The following is a 20,630-nucleotide window of genomic DNA, read 5'->3' on the forward strand; positions in this document are numbered from 1 at the left end:
CACCTGACATCAGCGTAGAAACTGAACCTGAGTTACCAAGGTTGTGGGCCACCCAATGTCAGGGCTGGAACTGAACCTGAATGAGTTACCAATGTTGTGAGGTGTGGGAGGTCCTTCTGTCTATGTGTTGCTTTTATTGGTTAATGAATAAAGAACTGCTTTGAGCCTACGGCAGGGAAGAACAGAACTAGGTGGGGAAAGCTAGAATATATGTTGGGAAAAAGAAGGGCAGAGTCAGAGAGAAGCCATGGAGCTACCACCAGAGTCAGACGTGCTTGAGCCAGTAAGCCACAGTCACATGACAATACACAGATTAATAGAAATGGGTTAAATTAAGATATAAGTGTTAGCCAATAAGAAGCTAAAGCTAATGGGCCAAGCAGTGATTTAAATAATACAGTTTCTGTGTCATTATTTCAGTACTAAACAGCCGGGAACTAACTAGCAGCCTCCTCCAACAGTTGTGGGCCACCCAACCGTCAGCGTTGGAACTGAACCTGAGTACTCAGGAAAGCAGCGCTCTCACCTGCCGAGCCATCCACTCGTCTCAGCCACAATAATCCAGCCTGGACTATAGCAATCTTAAGATTCAGAAACAGGTAATTCCATGTCAACTTGGCTAGCAGAAGTCATTTCCACATTAAACATTATGAGAGAGAGAGAGAGAGAGAGAGAGAGAGAGAGTCACAGCTGGAGCTGCTACACTTTCCATTGTGGAGAGGCAATGGATCAGGCAACAGGCTTGAACATAGCATAAAAGACAGAAATGGAAATTGTTTTGCTTCCTGTCTGCCTCTGGAATGGGAAAGCCATTTTCTGTGCTCTTGGACTGGTATTTGCACCAATGGCTGTCCTGTTCTTAGGCCATTGGACTGATACAAGAATTAATCCTCCAGCTTTCCTGAGTCTCCAGCATGCTATAGGAAGATCCCGTATCTTCTCGGATCTATACTCATTCAGTCCAATTCTTCCTAGTAAATAAAGCAGATTAGATACCTGGCTCTTTATGCATTTCATAGCTATGGATTCAAACAACTACAGATTCAAAAAATAAATATGTAGAAAAGGTCTCATTTATACTGAGCATTTATAGTTGTGGTAGTTTGAGTGTAATTGGCCCCCATAAACTCATAGGGAGTGGCAGTATTAGGTGTGGTTTTGGTGGAGTGGGTGTGGCCTTGTTGGAAGAAGTGTGTCGTTATGAGGATGGGCTCTGAGGTCTCATAAATGTTCAAGCCACACCCAGTGCCTCCGTTCACTTTCTGTTTCCCAAGCAAGATGTAGGACTCTCAGCTACCTCTCCAGCACCATGTCTGCCTGCATGCCACCATGTTGAACCAGGATGATAATGGACTGAACCTCTGAAATATAAGCCAGCCCAATTAAATGTTTTCCTTTATAAGAGTTGGCATGGGGTCTGGAGAGATGGCTCAGAGGTTAAGAGCATTGCCTGCTCTTCCGAAGGTCCTGAGTTCAATTCCCAGCAACCACATGGTGGCTCACAACCATCTGTAATGGGGTCTGGTGCCCTCTTCTGGCCTCCTGGCATATACACAAACAGAATATTGTATACATAATAAATAAATAAATATTTTTGAAAAAGAATTGGCATGGTCATGGTGTCTCTTCACAGCAATAGAAATCCTAACTAAGACAATAGAATAGTATTTTTGCTATTATTCCCTAAACAATGCAGTATAAAGTAGGGGCTGCAGACCCCTGGCCCCTTGACTTTCTTTGCCTGCCTCAGGCCCTTTGCCTGCTGGAGTGAATTGAGCAAAACACTTTGTTGTCCTGTGCCCTGCAGCTGCTCTGAGCACGAGACCCTCATGAGTTCCTGATGGCAGGGGAGTGAATTCTGGTGGGCTTTACAGCTGGAAATCCTAAGAGCTGGGGCATGGCTATCACTTAAGGATCCCTATATATAAGCTTCTCTGGAGCACAATCAAGTTGACATTCTTGTATCAAGGAAGACCCGTGTCCCCATGTCTCTGTGTGCATGTGTTAAGTCTCCAGCCTAGTTCCCGGCTCATGCACCATCCCGTAATGCAGGCGCTACAGCATAACAACTATTTACATAGGATTTACATCACATGAGGTATCAGGAGTAACCTACAGGTGTCTATATACAGAAGGATGTTCCTAGGTCATGTATAAATACTGTATCATCTTTCTTAGGGGAACCAAACAGCCACAGACTCTGGTACCCAAGGAGGGATACTAGCACAAAACCCCTGTGAATCCTAAGAGATGATACTGTGTGTATGTGCATGTGTGCTGAGAGTGTACATACACGCACATGTGTGTTTCTTGCTGAATCTGCTTCTCTGGAGAACCGATAGGTACAGCTCCTATTCAGCTTACCGTAGAGCAAGGATATCACTTCATGCTTATCAACACTTCCTGTTGTATCAATATAAATGAAATATCGCTACATAGGGAGGTGAAAAAGATAAGACCTCCTGAGTAAATTGGGAGAGTGGGGATCACGGAAGAGGGTGAAAGGGGAGAGAGAAGGAAGGTAGGAAAGTGGAAAAAAACGTATGGCTCAAAAAAAAAAAAGAGCTGTGCCATTTGGACGGGTGGTGGTGGTGCATGCCTTTAATCCTATCACTTTGGAAGCAAACCCTGTCTCAAAAAAAAAAAAACCCTAAAAATAAAAAATAAACTACCACAGACAGAACACACACTATTTAGAAGCTTCTCTCTAGAAATTGCATAAAGATCTACCATTAAGTCACCCAGATTTTGTCTGGAGATTTCTTCTCTAAAGAAGAAAAACAGGTTTAATGGGAAATATCTATAGATATATAAATATTCATAGTACTGTTAATCATTGTGCATGACAGTGAAAAATCAAGCCTGCATCTAGTTTATATCCAAAATGTAAAGAGAGATTTGGATAAGCATAAAACCTCAAGCAAGTAGACCTTTCAATGAATAAAATAAAACTTTAAAGAGTAAGCTGATGTGGCCCCTGCACCCAGGCACTTGTTAAGACATGTAAATTATCCAAGTTATCCTGCCTCCTTCTAGCGGTGATCCTCAACCCTTCGATCGAGTTCCTCAAGTTGTGCTGACCCCAACCATAAATTTATCTGTCTGTCTATCTATCTATCTGTCTGCCTGTCTAGGTTTTTCAAAACAGGGTTTCTCTGTGTAGCTCTGGCTGTCCCGAAACTACCTCTGTAGACGAGGTTGGTCTCGAACTCACAGAGAGCCACCTACCTCTGCCTCCTGAGTGCTGGGATTAAAGGTGTGCTCCATCACTGCCTGACCCATAAAAATGATTTTTATTGCTACTGCATAATTGCAATTTTGCTGCTGTTATGAATTGCAGTGTAAATATCTGATATGCAGGATATCTGAGAGGCAACCCCTGTGAACAGGTTGTTTGACCCCTTTCGAAAGGGGCCATGCCCCCTCATAGGTTGAGAACCATGTTCTGTACTATTCAACTCCAAATTGCAATAAGTGACTTGCTAAGTTCTCCAGGTGAGGGTTAAAATACACAGGAGTGTTAAATATATAATTTATTTCAAAAAATGTATCAAAGTGGGTCTGAATCAGTTATTTTGTTATTTTATAATAAAATAGCAACAAAAGTTCTCATACTATTCCTATTGAGAGACCTCAGTCTGCTAAGTTACAAAAATCAGAAAAAAATGTATCAGAGGGAAGGAAGCGGTGTGAGAATGACACACATGACAAGACATGATGACAATACATGGCTGCCTTGGGATGTGTGAGCAGGGAAAGGACCCATGAGGGACAGCTGTAGGTACTGCTGGGAACAGAAAAGCCAGCCGTATAGTGTCTGGCTGGGAAAGGATGGTGTGCAGATTAGAACAGGCAACATGAGATAAGAGACACACAGAGAGACCAGAGCTGAGAGGTGACCCATGCCAGAGGGAGTGAGCAGGACCAGACTAGACCTTAGGCTGTAAAAGCAAGGTGCCTAGCATCAAATGACTAATGGCACCAAAAGCCAGCAAAGGCAATAGCTGAAAACCACCAGCCCCAGAAACCATAACCAAACCACAAAACCTGAGGCCCCCAACTAGGGAAGGGTGATTGCTGCTTTGCAAGTTTTCTGGGTTTTTTTTTTTTTGCTTTGTTTTGTTTTGTTTGGGGGGTGGGTGGAGGGTTCAAGACAGGGTTTCTGTGTGTATCCCTGGCTGTCCTGGAACTCTGTAGACCAGGCTGGCCTCTGGGGGGGGGGTGCACATGCCATCTCCCTAAACAGCACCCTCACATTCAGCTTCCACAGTGGCTGTTTAAGAATGGTTGACCCAGACCGTTATTTGTTAACCGCCGGGCGATACCACAGAAGATGCCTTTGGGTTCAGACAGCTGGGGCTGAAAGCAGAGTGTGTACTAGGGGTAGAGGAGGGGTAAGAACACACAGGTGCAGAGGAAGAAGGAGTGCAGACCCTCTTAGAGCGAACGAATATCTGTACCTAGCTGCTGTTGTCATCTGACATGGTCCCTAAAATTCATGTAGTTGGGCATGCCTCTAATCCAAGCACTCAGGAGACAGAGGCCAGAGACCTCTGAGTTTGAGGCCAGCCTGGTCTACATAGAGTTTCAGGACAGCCAGGGCTACACAAAGAAACCCTGTCTGGAACCTTCCAAACGCCCCCAAAACCAAACCAAACCAAACCAAGCCCAGAAAACTTAGAGGCCAGAGCAGCAGGCTTATGATGCAGGGCCGTTAGGCCTCGTGAGTAAAGTAATGGTCAGTACAGATGGAACACAGGGAGCAGTGTTGACCCTTCCTACCTTCTGCATGTTAGCATGCAGCAAGGGGCCCTTTGGAGTCTGGGCCTTCATTTTGGACTTCACAGTCTCCAAAACAACTTGAGTACTTCATAAATGATACAGCCTGAGGGATTCTGACACACCACCACACAACAGACCGAGACAGATGTCTAGGTAAGAACAGACTCCACCGTGCTCGGCAATAGATCTTCCAATTAAGTGATCCTTGGTATAGCTAAAAATACACCGCAATGGGATGCACTGTCCAGTCAAGGAATGTCCACGTGAAAACCACTCTTGGCCAGTGTCGGAACCTGAGATACTTTTTGCTGCTGAAAACCAACAAGGATTTGGGGGGGGGGGGAGGGCAAATTTTTTAGTTAAATAATTTTTAGAAAATGGTTCTTTGAGTAGCTAAATGACCAGATTTGAGAAATAAGAAAAATGTTTCCCGGCTGTGGTCAAGTTTCCTTCCAAGATTCTTAAAGGAAAGCATTAATTACTCCTTTCATAACCCAAATGAACGGTGACTGTTAACAGATTTCATCCCAAACAGTACATGGTAAACTACAGAGCTATTAGGGATTTGCATGTGTTCGTTCTAATAGACACCCATGGCTACACCCTGCAGCACAGTCCCTTAGGCAGGATGAGTGTAAACAATAACAGGACTGCTAAGAGGCACACTGACCTCCTAACTCCTAATCTCCCTTTCAAGGCCAGGCTCAGCATCTGGAATTGCTCCTTCTGCCTCTACTGCTATTCACCATCATTTTCGCATCAGACCGAGTTTTAGAAAGTCACACATCATTATGTTCTCATTCCATCAAGTTGCCCAAGGATTCCTGGTTTTTGTTATTATTGTTATTTGGTTTTCCCCAACAAAGTAAACTGCTAAATGGGGACGTGACTCACAGAAACTCACAGGAGGGGTGGAAGGCAGGTGAAAAACGAAACACTAGGCATCCTTTCGTGTTAGCATTTTATTTAAACCAATACAAGCACCATGCTTACCAAAGACTCCAAAATAAACATGCGGTATGAACTAGCAGAGACTGAAACACAGCTTAAGGAGGAGTGCCAGTTGTTGGTTTTCTTAAACAGTGACAGAGAACTGTGAAAATCCACAAGACTAAACCACTAATGTTTCAAGCCTCCTGAATGAGATTATATTGGACCATCAAAATCAGTGGGACTTGCCCTGGCATGTTGGTGATCTCAAACAATATTCAAGTATTTATATTCTAAAAAGCAAGAAACTGTTTCTATCACAGGCTTAGTGTGACTGTTTTAAACATTGCAGGAATATGCTCACTGATCTGAAATGTCAATGGCCTAGCAAACATTTGCCTTGGAACCGTCAGCACGAAGAGGCCTAGGAGATTATGTACATTCTTCCAGAAATACAAAATAAGATTCATCTAGAAATGTTCGCAACATTTCTTCACATAAGTTGTAAAGGCTCAAACTTTATGGATTCCAGTATTATCAGTCTAGAGAACAGATAAGGAATACAACCATATTAACACTCAATAGAACTGATAGAATATACTCTTCTTTCTACTTCCCAAATACTGGCATTTCAACCCTTATGAAAATATCCATTCACTAGTCCATATACAGACTGAGGCCCTCACATGAGTTTTACAAGTGTCCAAACATTTCTTATGTGTACCTTCTTTAGTTTCTGTCTGGGTGGGATAAGAGCCAAGTTTAATTTGGCAAAAAACTCCTCTAACTGGAAACCATTAGTGAAAGTGTCAGACCAGGATACAGTTTATGGCTAAGTTTGGCTCCTGAAAATAGGAGACAAAAAGGGAGGGGAAATGCTCTCACACATTTGCTACAAATCATTTAGTAATGACAAACAATCTAGTAACAGCCCTCACGTTAGCACTAGGCTTCCAGTAAACTTTTCAGATAGACAATTCCAACAGAGTTCAGAAGTCAATTAAACAAAACAGTCAACCAGCTTTTCCCTAACATAATTGCTTCAATATCAGAACAAAGTGATTACTGTTCAAAACTCAGACATTTTGGAATTTCAGCACAGTAACCTGAGGATACCTTTCTTCATACATCACCCATGTTGTCACAAAAACTGTATTAAATACACTTTGTAATTCTTAGTTGGCTCTGACATTAGATGCTATGCACAATTTAGAGTAGATAAGGAATTTCTGAACCAATGCTGACTTAGAAAACAAAAGTTTCCTGGAAAGAGTGGCTTCCAAAAAGGAAAAATTAAGAGTTAAGGCTGAGTAGGAATGGTTGTTCCAGAAAGACATGGAGTGTAAAAGCTGGAATTATGGAATTGGGACATACTCTTTATGGAAAGGTAGAAAAGTAATAAAAATACTTTAAAAGAATGTAAATTTTAGCTAAATGGAAATGTACATAAATATTTGAGGAATACTTTGGAGCATAGGACTTACAAACCCGCGTTAAGGACAGGCAGAATAAAAATGTTCTATTGATGACCCAATCCAATGTGCTGCCTTCCAAAAGGCACACTTACTGGGAAGGGTTGGAAAAGCTCAAGAAGCAAGCTGCTGGCAGCCACGGTGCTGCTGCTGGAGGACTGGAGAGTCCTGTGTACGGCAGGCCAGTGCCCTCAACCTGATGGAAGACCTCAAGATTTCCAAAACTAAGTTAAATGTGCAAGCCAAAAGAAGGAACTGTATTAAAAATGTACACTCTTGTAGCACTACTTTCAACAGCATACTTATGCAACCAGCTGAAACAAAACCTTATTTGCTTCATTTAGAAACATTAAAGTCACTCTCCACTGGGATCTCATTCGCTTTCTATAGGATTATTAGCAAGCTATTCTCTAGCCCATAACAAAAAACCTGCATTGTACCTCAAACTTCTTGGGTGAACTTTTCTCATTCTCTGGAAACCAAAATAAAGGACTTTTCCATTTATGAGCCAACGCAAACACCTCCTTCAGCACTTGCGATTGCTTCCTGACATACAGGTTAACAAGCACACAACACATGCCACTCCACTGTCAAAGTCCAACTACCTTTCCTCCAGCAAAGCTGCCACAGAACCCTAAGCAAGTATGCAATGAACTGCACCAGCATAAAAATGCTTTTGCTAGGTTTTGTTTTTGTTGTTTTTGTTTTGAGATAGGGCTTCTCTGTGTACCCTGGTTGTTTTGGAACTAGTTCTGTGGACCAGGTTGGCCTCGAAGTCAGAGATCCGCCTGCCTCTGCCTCCCAAGTGTTAGAATTAAAGGCATATGCATTACCACTGCCCAGCTCAAAATGATTACCTTCTTAATATAAGAATTTGATCAGCCTCTATAGTCTCTCTACTTTTCTCTTTAAGTCAAATTACCATTCATCAGTTTCTTACATGTTTTCTTAAGTGTAACGTAATAACTGCAAGTAGGTTAGAAGTCTTGCTTCCTAACAATGGTGCTACCATCTAACATGACTGGCTTTGTCCATAATAGAATTTCTTCTGACATTTAGGATAAATTGATATGTTGCTATTAACTATGACCAACATTTTAAGTAATGCTTACATATGGCACAAAACTAATAGTAATTATACCCCAAATCATAATTCTCACCTACCACATATTCACAACTTTGGGCAGATAGTTGGAATTTTAAAAATAACAAGTTGGTTTTATTACAAACTTCAGTTATACATATTAGAAAATTGTTTTACTTGAACCTTTAAAAAAAGTATTAATTTTGCCAAATTTAGAATACTGGCAGTGTAGAAGTCTTAAACTAATGTTAATGCTGACAAATCAAAGGCACAGTATTAACATATTTAAAACGGTGCTCACAAGACATTAGGAGGTGCTTTATAGTGTTACCAAGCCACATTCCAAGTTCCCTATTAGTGACATAATCAGGAATGAAGCCCTTGATTATATAACTCACCAGCTTCTAAGACTAGGATTCTATTTCTCATAAGAAGAAAACCTAATAATCCTAACTCTACCATAAAATCCAACTCACAGACCTTAAGAATGAGTGATTGATATAGTTTCTACACTTGATTACAAAGCTACAGGAAACCAAGAGAGAAGGAAAACTTATGGAAAGTGCAACAGAGGTTCTACTAAATCACTGCTCTTGGCTCAAAATCGGCCAGGTTGAGACATTAGCCCGAAGGAACCTGGATGGCGTGACAAGTGATGGAACACTATTTGCACTTACAGACTGCCCAGGGGTGGTCAAAGGAGGACCTGCTGTCTACCATAGCCTAATACCCGCCTTCCTCTAGTGTCTGCAAACAGTACATCCTGAACCATAAATCACAGAAATTAGTCATGAGGGTGCATCACCCCTGGAGAAAAGTGTCCAGCTAACAATGACAAACACAAGGCCACACGTCACAAAGTTCCGTTACTATGAAGATGATTTCCCCTTTGTTCAGACTACACAAATGAAGACGTTTTCTTTACTGCAGGAAACAAACTGTAAGTAACAGTGCATTCTGAGGCATAAATTAACTATTTATGTCTGGTTCCAGTATGGTCAGGTTAATACATAAATACTTCAGAAACACAGAAGTTCACACTAGTGGAAAAATCCAAGTTTCTCACGTAGCCATTCTTCAGTTAGGTCTTCAGTGTTTCTTATTTCAAATACCTTAAGGAAGGAAAAAACAAACAAACTGAAGTCATAGTCCATCCCTCTAAAAACCAAACCCTACATTGCACTGAGTATTAAATACCACGTTCTGTTTCCTTCATATTGGTCATGACAATGACTTAATCTGAGTAAATCAGATGTACCTTCTCAGCAATATTTAACTCCTTTTAAGTGCTAAATACTTAAGTTACCAAAGTATAGCGATCAAGATGGCATAAAACCTGCACTCTTAGAACCACAAATTCTAAACCAGTACATACATGCTCAAAGAGTAATTCTGTAAACCTTGCCCATTAGAAAAGACAGCCAAGCATACATATCTAAAATCAACCCAGCGAGGAGCTGAAGAAACATAAGGCCTCGCTTTCACAGTCTGAGTATCAGATGCTAACACCAGCTGTTGACTAATTTGATGAGGCTACACTCAAAGTCCACAGCTACAGTTCTCCAGCAGGAATCTGATTCAGCCCAGGGAGCACAAGGCTAGAGGGAGATGAAGTTACAGCAAACAGATGGGATCTGGAACCAGATGTAAATCGGAATCTTAGCTCTAACTAACACACAACCCTGAACAAGTCATTCATCTTCTGATGCTGCTTTTCTTTCTACCTTTAATGGCACTTGTATCTGTGTGTGTGTGTGCACAAGCACATGTGTGCACATATGAGCCATAGTATGTGTCTGGAGGCCAGAGAACAACTGGCAGAAGTTGGTTCTCTATTTCTACCATGTATGTTCTAGGGATCAAACTCAAGATTATGAGGCTTGGTGCTAAGTCGCATTATCCAATGAGTCTGTTGATGACCGTCAAACCCAACACCTGTACAGAGCGAGATGCCAGCAGCTGTAAGAGTCATGTGCAGACTGCATGTCAGCTCTAGTACATTATATTATGGTGCAGACAGTAGCAAAGACCTAATAGCTTTGTGGTTACCATGACCTTTGCTTTTCTCCTTCTTCTTTTAGGATAATCTCATTATGTGGCCCAAAGTAGCCTTGAACCCCCGGTGCTGGGTTTACAGGCGTGTACCACTATGTGAAGCTACTCACATTTTGAAAGTTACTTTTTTAAAATCAAATTATTTTAAAAACACATTTTGGTTCAAAGATTACTATGGTTCTCCTCCTCTTACTACAAAGCTTTATTCTATGCAGCACATTAGCTACAGGGCTTCGGCTAGAGAGAACCCGTTTGCAGTTGCTGCCTAGTTGTCACGCTGTTCGCTACAGGAGACATGTCGGGCAGACACTACCTTGGTCAGCTCAGCGGTCTGGACCAGCTTGTTCTTACTCCCTGCATACATCATCTGCTGCTCAGGCTTGCACCCTGGAAGATACAGCACAGAAATAAAGGTCTTTCACAAAGATCTGGTTACTAAGTTTACAGAAGCTTTGATCTAAACGTATATGGCTACACTGTAATTCTTCCATGTATACTATCTACACAAAGACAGACAACTCAAAGTTAAAATGGGTCTAGGTCTCCTGTGGACCCTGACTTTTAGTCTTGACACTTAAAAACTTTATTCAGCACTATTTTAATTGTGATAGTACAAGGACCATCTTCAAGATTACAGGCAGATCCCTAGTACCTTTTACAAAGATAAACATACGCGTAGTACCACAGCCGCACAAAGATCACATACTTAACAAGACTAAAATATATATTTCTGAATCTAAAAGGTGCCATTATATTTCTGAATTATGAGAATTTATGATTGAACTCAGCAATTACACTTCTAGGAATTAACCGGCGGAGATAAGTGCGTCCTGAGAGAAAACACTTTATGATACTGGCTCTAGAGTGTATAAGGTGTGTACACAAACACACATCAACTGACCTCAGTTTAGGCTCCTCAACAACTTCATTTTTATACATAGCAAAAGGCGGTTCAATTGGATCAAAGCCAAGTAGACATTATTAGAGAAAGTGACTCACCAACAGGGCTGGAGAAAATGAAGCACAGAGGATAAGAGACTCTTCCATCATCATGCTGGTACTTATAACTATACACAATGAAGGTTTTTCTCAAGTTAAAGAAACTAAAGCCCCTGCTCTAGGACAGGCAATAATCAACACCCGGAGCTAGTGAATGGCCTTGTTCATTCAATCTAACAACACACTTTTGATACCAATCTACAAAACAGGCCCCAAGGACAAATTATAAAATCATGCAGCCTCTCAAAAAGAAACTTGTTAAAAGTACAGCTTTAATTTTTCTTTATCAGTTTTTACTATGTGCATATTAAAGAAAAAATTTTAAAACAAAATCTAAGTGCATCAACTTTCCTTGTTCTTGTCTACGACACACATAGGTATTTTAACTGGGCCGTGGCCATGGTGTTTTATTAGCGTCTCAGACAGCACAATACACCAACAGTTTCAATCTTTTATTTAGTCCTCTGCTCACAGCTGTCCTCCGTCTCCCCTCACTGTCCCCTTTCTCCCCCAACAGTCCTCCCATTCTCTTGGCAGGCCATATAAAATATATCTGTTGAAAGCTGAACAAATGGGTTCATAAATAAAATCCTGATGACTAACAAAAATTGTCCCAAACCACTCAGAAAAGGATATCGAGGTTGCCGCTCAGGCAGTTCATCTTTAAGTTCATCTGGGGAGACGCCCTGGCAGCACGGAGAAAAGAAACTTTGAAGCATGTTCTTAGCCGAAGATCCCCCGAGCACCCGATCAGCTAAGAGCTAGGAATTCGCTATCACATCACAAAAGCGCTATCACATCACAAAAGCGCTTCTATTAACAAAAGGTGGAGCTAAAGGACAGTGTTCCTACTGTGCTCAGGTTCCAGTGTGGGGAAACACCCGCAGAGGAAACAGCAACTCCACTAACCCCTCCAATGGCCGGCTTTAGTTTGACAGCACTCTGTGCACAGCTCGGTACAGGACTGCCAGCTCCTACTTACCACGCTGGATCTCATTGCTTTACAGAAGGCAGTTAAATCAGCAGACAACGTGGAAGCAACAGTTAGCCATGCTCTTCATGCATAATCAGCACGTATTTAAGGAGGTCCAGAACACGTAACAAACACGGCATTGTTTAGACAACAAACATGGCTTAACTATAAAAATTGTATTAGCACACTGAACTAACCTCAAGTTCTTCATCCAGAACCACCAGGCGTTTATCTTTGTCAATCTTCACTATAAGGAAAACAGTATAAGTAAAGCGTGACTCCAGGTGACCTAGACTACACAGCCCATGCAGCCCATGCAGCTCTAGTCTGTAAGGAGGGAGGGAGCACCTATAACTAAGACATCAAGAAACACAGCAAAAATACACCGAGGTATGAGCTTTTCCACTTCTGGGTACAATTCCCAACATGGAACTTGCCTATTTAGACTCTTATCAACTCCTCACATGGACTGCATGGATGGAGAGCTTCATGACTCCAGAGTATCTTTCAAAATAAAAAGAGGCTTGGAAGAGTAACTCTGACCAAGACTCTATGTGCAACATGATTAGAATTGCCAAAGAAGAGCTGGCCAGGGCTCAGAAGAGAGAAACCCCAAGACCCCCAGCGTCTCCAACATTCTAATTTCATGGCATATGGTCATTAGTCTAAGGAAGTAAATTACCAATTCCACCTCTGTTCAAATATATTCAAATATAAATGATATAATCCAAACCCAAATCAAAGGAAACTTAGGTCACCCATGCCTTTATTCTTTCTATCTGTGTAAAGAATAAACTACGCTGGAGTTTGTACTAAATTCACATTAAATCCCATGGACATACAATGTGACTTCAAACAGCCTCATCTGTTGGGGTAAACAGCACTATTACATCTTCCCTATTAAGAACCATATGGCCATTAAAAAAAAAAACATAAAAGGGACCGGAGAGATGATTCAGCGGTTAAGAGCACTGGCTGCTCTTCCAGAAGTCCTGAGTTCAATTCCCAGTCTCCCAGCAACCACATAGTGGCTCACAACCACCTATAATGGGGTCTGATGCCCTCTTCTGGCATGCAGACATACATGTATAACACTCATACAGCAAAAATAATAATAAACAAACAAAAGAACCATAGGACCACATGATAGTATTTGAAACAGAACCAAAATGCATAAGGTGTCACCAGTTGACGTAACACCCACCTGCCTGATGGATCTGTTAGGCCAGGTCTACATTTTCAGTCCCTCAACCTTCCTTTACCTAAATCATTGCCCACAAAGTATTAGCTACAAAAACAGGTAAAGCCCTCTCCACATGACTGAAGTAACGTACAGTTAGAAGGAGACAGATGCTGAACTTTACCATTTGGGTGTGAATGTTAGCCCCCTGAGAAAGACAAAAAAGTCACTACAAGCTGGGCGATGGTGGCGCATGCCTTTAATCCCAGCACTCGGGAGGCAGAGGCAGGCGGATCTCTGTGAGTTCGAGACCAGCCTGGTCTACAGAGCTAGTTCCAGGACAGGCTCCAAAGCCACAGAGAAACCCTGTCTCGAAAAACCAAAAAAAAAAAAAAAAAAAAAAAAAAGTCACTACAAATGAGGACCTCATTCCTAAGGGACCAAGACAATCAGCTTCTGAGCCGAGTGGGCAGTGACCTGGGGGGTGGGAGGGAGGTAGCACGAGCACGTTCTTAACTTGCAGAGGTGGCAGTGACAAGGACAGCAGATGGGAGAACTGTTACTTTCTAAAGACTCTGCACAGTCAAAGGAACTGCAGGAGAACACAAACCACATCAGAGAGTTTCGAGGCAACTTCAGCTTACTTATAATGGCAGCATTGTGGGTTTCTTTTCGAAAACGAAACTTTCTCAGCTTTTCCACTAAATCTTCAGCAACATCACAAACCACCAAAGACTCACTCTACAAGAGAGAGGAAGATACATACACTTAAAATGCCATGACTTCAATATTTGTGCACATTAAAGAACTTTCAGCTCTACCGACCTTTGGATCTACACGGATTAGTCATACCTGTTCATCTCTAGTGTGAGCTTCACTTTAATCCTGTTTGGCTAATAAATATTTCAAAAACCAAGCATATACTAAGAAGTATTTTATGTGAAGTGAGCGGTAGGGCAGAAGCATGGAAGTGGAGGGCCGTCACCTGCGTCAGAGAAGCAAGCACAGGATCTCACACTGCACGGCAAGAACAGGAAAATCATTTTACTTTTGGGAGTTTCACAACTATGAAGAAAATAAAAATAAACCTAACAGTAAAAATGAACAATTTATATCTTAGTTGACTACAAAGATATAAAATTAGCTATTAAGAATGTACAAAAGTAGAGCTGGAGAGATGGCTCAGCAGTTAAGAGCACTGGCTGCTCTTCCAGAGGTCCTGAGTTAGGTTCTCAGCACCCACACTGGTGACTCACAACCATCTGGAATGAGATCTGGTGCCTCTTTTAGTGGGCATGAAGACAAAGCACTCATGCATACAAAATACATACATAAAAAATCTTTAGCTGGGGCTGGAGAGATGGCTCAGTGGTTAGAGCACTGCCTGCTCTTCCAAAGGTCCTGAGTTCAATTCCCAGCAACCACATGGTGGCTCACAGCCATCTGTAATGGGGTCTGGTGCCCTCTTCTGGCCTGCAGACATACACACAGACAGAATATTGTATACATAATAAATAAATAAATAAATATTAAAAAAAAATCTTTAGCTGGGTAGTGGTGGTGCACACCTTTAATCCCAGCACTCAGGAGACAGGCAGGTAGATCTCTAAGTTCGAGGCCAGCCTAGTTTACAGAGCAAGTTCCAGGACAGCCAGGACTACACAGAGAAACCCTGTCTTTAAAAAACAACAAAAGAATGTACAAAAAGACAGGCAATACTCTGGTGGCTGCTCAGTCCGATCCCTCTTGTAGTATACTCAATAATCTATTTCCTTGAAAAAGAGGAGCAAATGTACAAAATCAAAAGCAGATGAAATAATATAAAAGCCAAAAGAAATGCTTAGAGATTATGAAGAAATAATAACAGATCTTCCCCAGAAATCATCAAATGCTTTCTTCTTTTAGTGGTGTAATTTATCACCACAAACAAGAGGACAGAAATAGTTTTATATTTTTTTTAGCTTTGTTTTTGCTTTTTATTTTGTTCTGTTTGAGAATCTTGGTAAGTAGCCCAGGCTGTCCTTGAACTTACAACCCTCTTGCCTCAGTGTCCTAAATGCTAGTATTACAGGGCATGGCTATGACATCCAGCTAGCTGTTTTGTTGTTGTTTAGTTAGCTGGCTTTGTTTTCAGGTGCACAGATAGAAATTCTATGTGCACATACATCCATTTATGTGAATTTGGGCATACATGTGTCACAGTGTACACGTGGCGGTCAGAGGATGACTTTGGGTGCTAGTCTTAGCCTTCCACTATTTGAAACAGGATCCCTCTGCATACTATGTGAAAAGGTTAGCTAGCCGGTGAGCTTCTGTGCATTCTTCTGCCTCTGCCTCCCACCTGGCTGTTGGATCACTGAGATTATGGCTTTTCATAGTTCTAAAGCTTCAAACTCAGATCCTGTGTTTGTACAGTAATTACTTTAAATACTCACCCATCAAACCAGCCCTCAGCTGGCTAGTATTTGACAGGATTTATCCCCCCCCCCCCCCCCAAGCTGGCTCAAACTTGTGATTCTCCTTGCTTTAGCCCCTCCAGTAGTATAGATATTGCAAGTGTGTGCCAACATGCCATGCTCTGATGCTTATAGTGGTAAAACTGCAAAATCAGCCGGGCGTGATGGTGGACACCTTTTATGCCAGCACTAGAGAGAAGAAACAGGAAGATCTCTGAGTTTGGGAAAGGTTGGAGCTACAGAGTGAGACCCTGTCTCCAAAAAAGGAAAAAAAAAATTAATTAAAGAAACCTTGCAAAGCATACCAATGTGGAGAATAGAATAGTGAAATGCTATGCATTAATCATTCAACTCCAATCACTGCCCACAGGACATCACTAGGCCCAATGGACGGTCTCACCCAAAGGCTACAGGTCATTCACCTGGAAATACTGTACTATTCATCACTTGAAGACATCACGTGTCATGAGAAACATAAAACATCTTAGTCGTTCTGCTTGAAAAACCCTCCTAGAATTCTAGTCTCCAATACCTAACTAATGTCCAAATCCCCTCATTGTTTTACATTTTTTACAATTGGTCTAAGTCAAGCTGCAAAAGTTCACTTACTTTGGACTTTTCTTATAAGTTTCCCCTTCCCCTTCAGGAAAATCTGGACAATTCTCATCAGAACCTTAAAGCACCAAGGCTTCCAAACTTAAGTTTGAAAAAAAAATGTAATGGAAGCCTGGGTGCTTGATCCTCTGTTGGACTAAAGACAGCATCCACTAAAGCAGGAAATGGCTATCACTTTAACTGTCCTTAAAATTCTGAACTCTGCTATCAGTAAGCTGTGACGTGTGTCATACGATGTGCAATTACACAATCAGTCAGGAAGTATACGCCAGCGAAGGGCACTAGCCAACAAAAATACCACTCTTGGGATATATGTTTAGTCTTCTACCTGTTTTTAGAGAGATGCTAAGTCATTGGGAACTTCTGAAGCTAAAATTCAATCTTCTTTGATCAAAAATATAATGAAGCTAATAAAAACTTTTGATTTTTATTTAGACAAAACCAGTTTGACATACGAGTCTTACCTTTCAGCTCTGCTAATGAGACCACAAGTATAAGCGTGACATCATAGGCCAGGAACCCATGAACACACGTTCAATGTGTAACTCTATTTGCTGGCTACTTGCCTCGTGTGACCCCAGCATGGTGAAAAAGATGAAAACATGCTTTGATTTAATTTGTGTAATTCAGTGTGTTTTCTCCCTTCCCAAAGCCACAACAAAACCCCATTCTACAAGAAAGACTCAGAAACCAGGAGTGGTGGCACATGTCTGTCATTTCAGCACTTAGAGGCTGAGAGAGGAGGATCAACTGTCTTTTCTGAAAAGGAAAGGGCGGGGAGAGAGAAGAGAATGGTCAGCTCTTAGTCATGTTTACATTTGGAAGTGGTTAAGAATGAGTACAAGGCTATAGAGATAATTCTAGGTGGGGAATGACCCATTTATTGGTGCACTCCATAAATGAATAGTTAATGAGCACCAACACTCTGGTAAGTGCTAGCTTACATGATAGTCTAGGAAAGAAGAGACCTACATCAAAAAGACCAGGCAAAAATTTGTAGGCTGGTCCCTATGATAAATGCTAGCAAGGAGAAGCACAGATGCTTTCAGAAGTGACGGTGGTGAAGAACACCATGGTCACAGGAAAAGCCATCTAAAGTGACTGAAGAGAGCATAGCAGCCCAAATCATGAGACCATAGTGTGACTCAGCTGCCCACGAAGAACAGGAGTGAGGACCAAGACTATGGCCTGGAGGCACTCAGATTTCTATCCCATGGCAAATCGAAGCTGTCAACACTCTGTAGGTATTGTGGGGAAGGCAAACATGGCCATATTTGAATCTGATAAGATCATATTTGTTTTGATAGGCAGCAAACAGGCAGAGAGCCAGGAAGAACACAGCAGCACCAGTTACCATTTCAGGTAAGAGATGGCAAGTGGCTGAAAGGCTGAACATCAGCATAAGAAAGAACTGAGGAACGACAGTTAAGTTACTGTGTCCGTAGCACAAGGCTAATTCCTGCTTTGTGCTCCACACCATATCACCTACACTAACACCATCCCCCATTTAGCAGGAAATGTCAAAGCTCAGACTGGCTACAAGCATCTTCCCCCAAATCTAAGACATACAGGTAGTGGACCAGGAAGCAACCAGGTAGCCTGGCAGCTATAGCTCTTTCCCTTAGTCACTACACAGGAATTGGGCTAGACTCAATATGGAGGAAATAAAGGCTTACAAAGACAACTTGACTTCTGGCTTGTGGCACCTTTAGTCAAGTTACAGAATTATGGCTGAATGATGATCAGATGTGGGGGCAGAAGGGCTATGAGTTATTTTTGGACAAACTGAAGAGCCTCTGTGGTATCTGTGTGGTGAAGTGTTTCCTGAGTATATTTGTTTTGTTTTGTTTTTCAGGATACGATTTCTCTGTAGCTTTGGAGTTTATCCTGGAACTACCTCTTGTAGACCAGGCTGGCCTCGAACTCACAGAGATCCCTCTACCTCTGCCTCCAGAGTGCTGGGATTAAAGGCATGTGCCACCACCGTCTGGCTTTGTTTCCTGAGTATATTAACCAAAAAGTGGAATATCACTTCTGGTTGGATCTCAGAAGTAAGGTCAGAGATAGGAACTCATAGCTCAATTCAAAGTATGCGGTAACCGGAGGGAGGAATTCAGCAAAAGGAAATACAACAGAAAATGAAGCCTCAGGATGGAGCCTAGCTAGGGTTCTTATGAGCACAGTCCAGGAAATGGAGAAAGGAATCCAAGGAAAACAGATGCATCAGCAGGAGGAGGAGGAAAAGTCAGGAGTTCTGAACCCCAGAAGCTTAGGGGGAAGCATGGCGAAAGGAATGCTTCTAACAGGAGTGTCAGCAGCCTGGAATGTGGTTTAAAGGTCGTAATGATGAAAACCCACGACTTTCCTGGGTTCAATGACCACAAGACCCGCTAGCGTCTAGCAGCTAGATGGAAGTGGTTCCCAAGAGAGGAGTTACAGAAAACAGCAGTGTTCTCCTGTTGCTGTTTCCATGGAACTTGACCGTATTTTAAAAAGCACGTTGGGAAGGATCCAGAAGATCCTTGATGGCAACTGACTTAATTTTCCACTTTGATCTTTACGCTTGGGGTCCATCGTCAAGGAGAGCTGAAGCCACGGACCCAGACGCAGCAAAACTAAATTTCTGACAGTTGCTTACAGGCGAAACCATGGAACCTCCGGTCACATGGGTTCTAATGGCCTCGACTTGAAGAATGCAGGAAAAGGGGTCTATGCAGCGGGAAACTGGGGGACGCAAATAGAAAGAAGCCTCGGCGAGGGCAGAATGCAATTGGAACCCAAGCGCTCGCCGCCAACGCCGTCCCTCAGGTCCAGCCCGTCCTGCCGCGGGGACCAAAAGGGCCAGACCCCTGTCCATGGAGGCCACGTTCCAACCGGCGGCCCGCGGCGGGGGTCGTCCCGGCCGCCGCTGGAAGTCGGGAAGGGCCCGCGAGCCCGCCCAGCCCCGCGGTGCCGCCCTCCGCGCCACTCACCATTTTCCTTCCGGCCGTCAGCGGCCCGTCGCTGCAGGATCTCTCGGGCCCCTTTAAGAATGGCTCGGCAGCCACCTCCCTTCCTGCCTTGGCTGGCGCCCGGCTCAGCCTCCCCCACCTAGCTACGCGGCTGCTGCGGTCCGCACGTGACTGCGGACGGCGGGAGGCGAGGCCCAAAATTCAGCTGAACGCGTGCTCTAGCGTTCCCGGTGCTTCTTAAGGAAGCTTGTTTCGTTCCGCCCTCCCAGTCACCATGGAAAGAGACCAGCCTCGAGGCGTAGGTTCTTGGAACCTTTAAATTTCCTACAAGTCTCAGTGGCAGAAATTTCATGATGACAAATCCGAATCAACGATTTTAGTGGTAAATGTGCCTGTTGATAATAGCTTACTTCCAGATTGAATGCTTTTCAAACCTAGGCACGGTTTCCATCCTTCCACCTATCCCAGACCGCCGTTCCTGACCCTGCCTGCTTTCCAGAACTTGCTCACATTTCTTTTCCAACTAGAATTCATATACTAAATAAATGGTGATCGGTATTGATTATGAGGACTATTACTTTCAAATCACTGCCAAATTGAATTCTGAAGTATGACAAAGTTACGACCTTTTTATTTTATTACTACTGGTATTCCGAAACGAAGATAAATTTGTCCTCCTATGAAGGAATACGAGATACAAGAAAGGCTTGGTGAATGAAAGGGTTGGCATCTTTACGGAAAAAAAAAATTGTGAGAGATTTTTAAAACTTCTATTTAATATCCCTTTGGAACTTTCTCCTTGAAAGAAGAAGTAATCATTATCCTCAAAAAGATTACTAGAACTGTGGCATCAGAAATCAAAATCAAGAAAGAATGGGGGTTGACGAGACGGCTCAGCGGTTAAAAGCATTGGTTCTCTCTGACGCTGGTTGGCTCTCCAGAACCCATCCACGTGGTCACTCCCAGTGTAACTCCAGCTCCGGGGGTCCAAGGCACTCTTCTGGCCTCCAGGGCCCCTGCATGCATGTGGTGCAAGCAGGCAAAACACCCATACACACAAAGTAATAAAATAATTTTTTAAAAAAAGAGCAGAAGACTGGAAATAAGGGAGGGAGGAAAGAAAAAAGAAAAGC

The 20,630-nt window shown here is 42.6% G+C and overlaps 1 protein-coding gene across 1 annotated transcript; it reads right to left on the bottom strand.

The window, feature by feature from the left end:
• Nucleotides 1–5,729: 5,729 nt before the first annotated feature.
• Nucleotides 5,730–19,666, bottom strand: Gmfb (glia maturation factor beta). Its single transcript, XM_041633974.1, is given in 8 exon segments — nucleotides 5,730–9,313; nucleotides 9,315–9,380; nucleotides 10,637–10,710; nucleotides 11,323–11,405; nucleotides 11,959–12,008; nucleotides 12,493–12,542; nucleotides 14,120–14,216; nucleotides 19,519–19,666. Coding segments are annotated over 8 exon segments (465 nt in total). The 5' UTR covers nucleotides 19,522–19,666; the 3' UTR covers nucleotides 5,730–9,271.
• Nucleotides 19,667–20,630: the final 964 nt, after the last annotated feature.

The sequence above is a fragment of the Microtus oregoni genome, unplaced genomic scaffold (assembly GCF_018167655.1).
Source record: "Microtus oregoni isolate MIOR12 unplaced genomic scaffold, Mior012 000045F_ref0000178, whole genome shotgun sequence".
Classification (NCBI taxonomy): Eukaryota; Metazoa; Chordata; class Mammalia; order Rodentia; family Cricetidae; genus Microtus; species Microtus oregoni.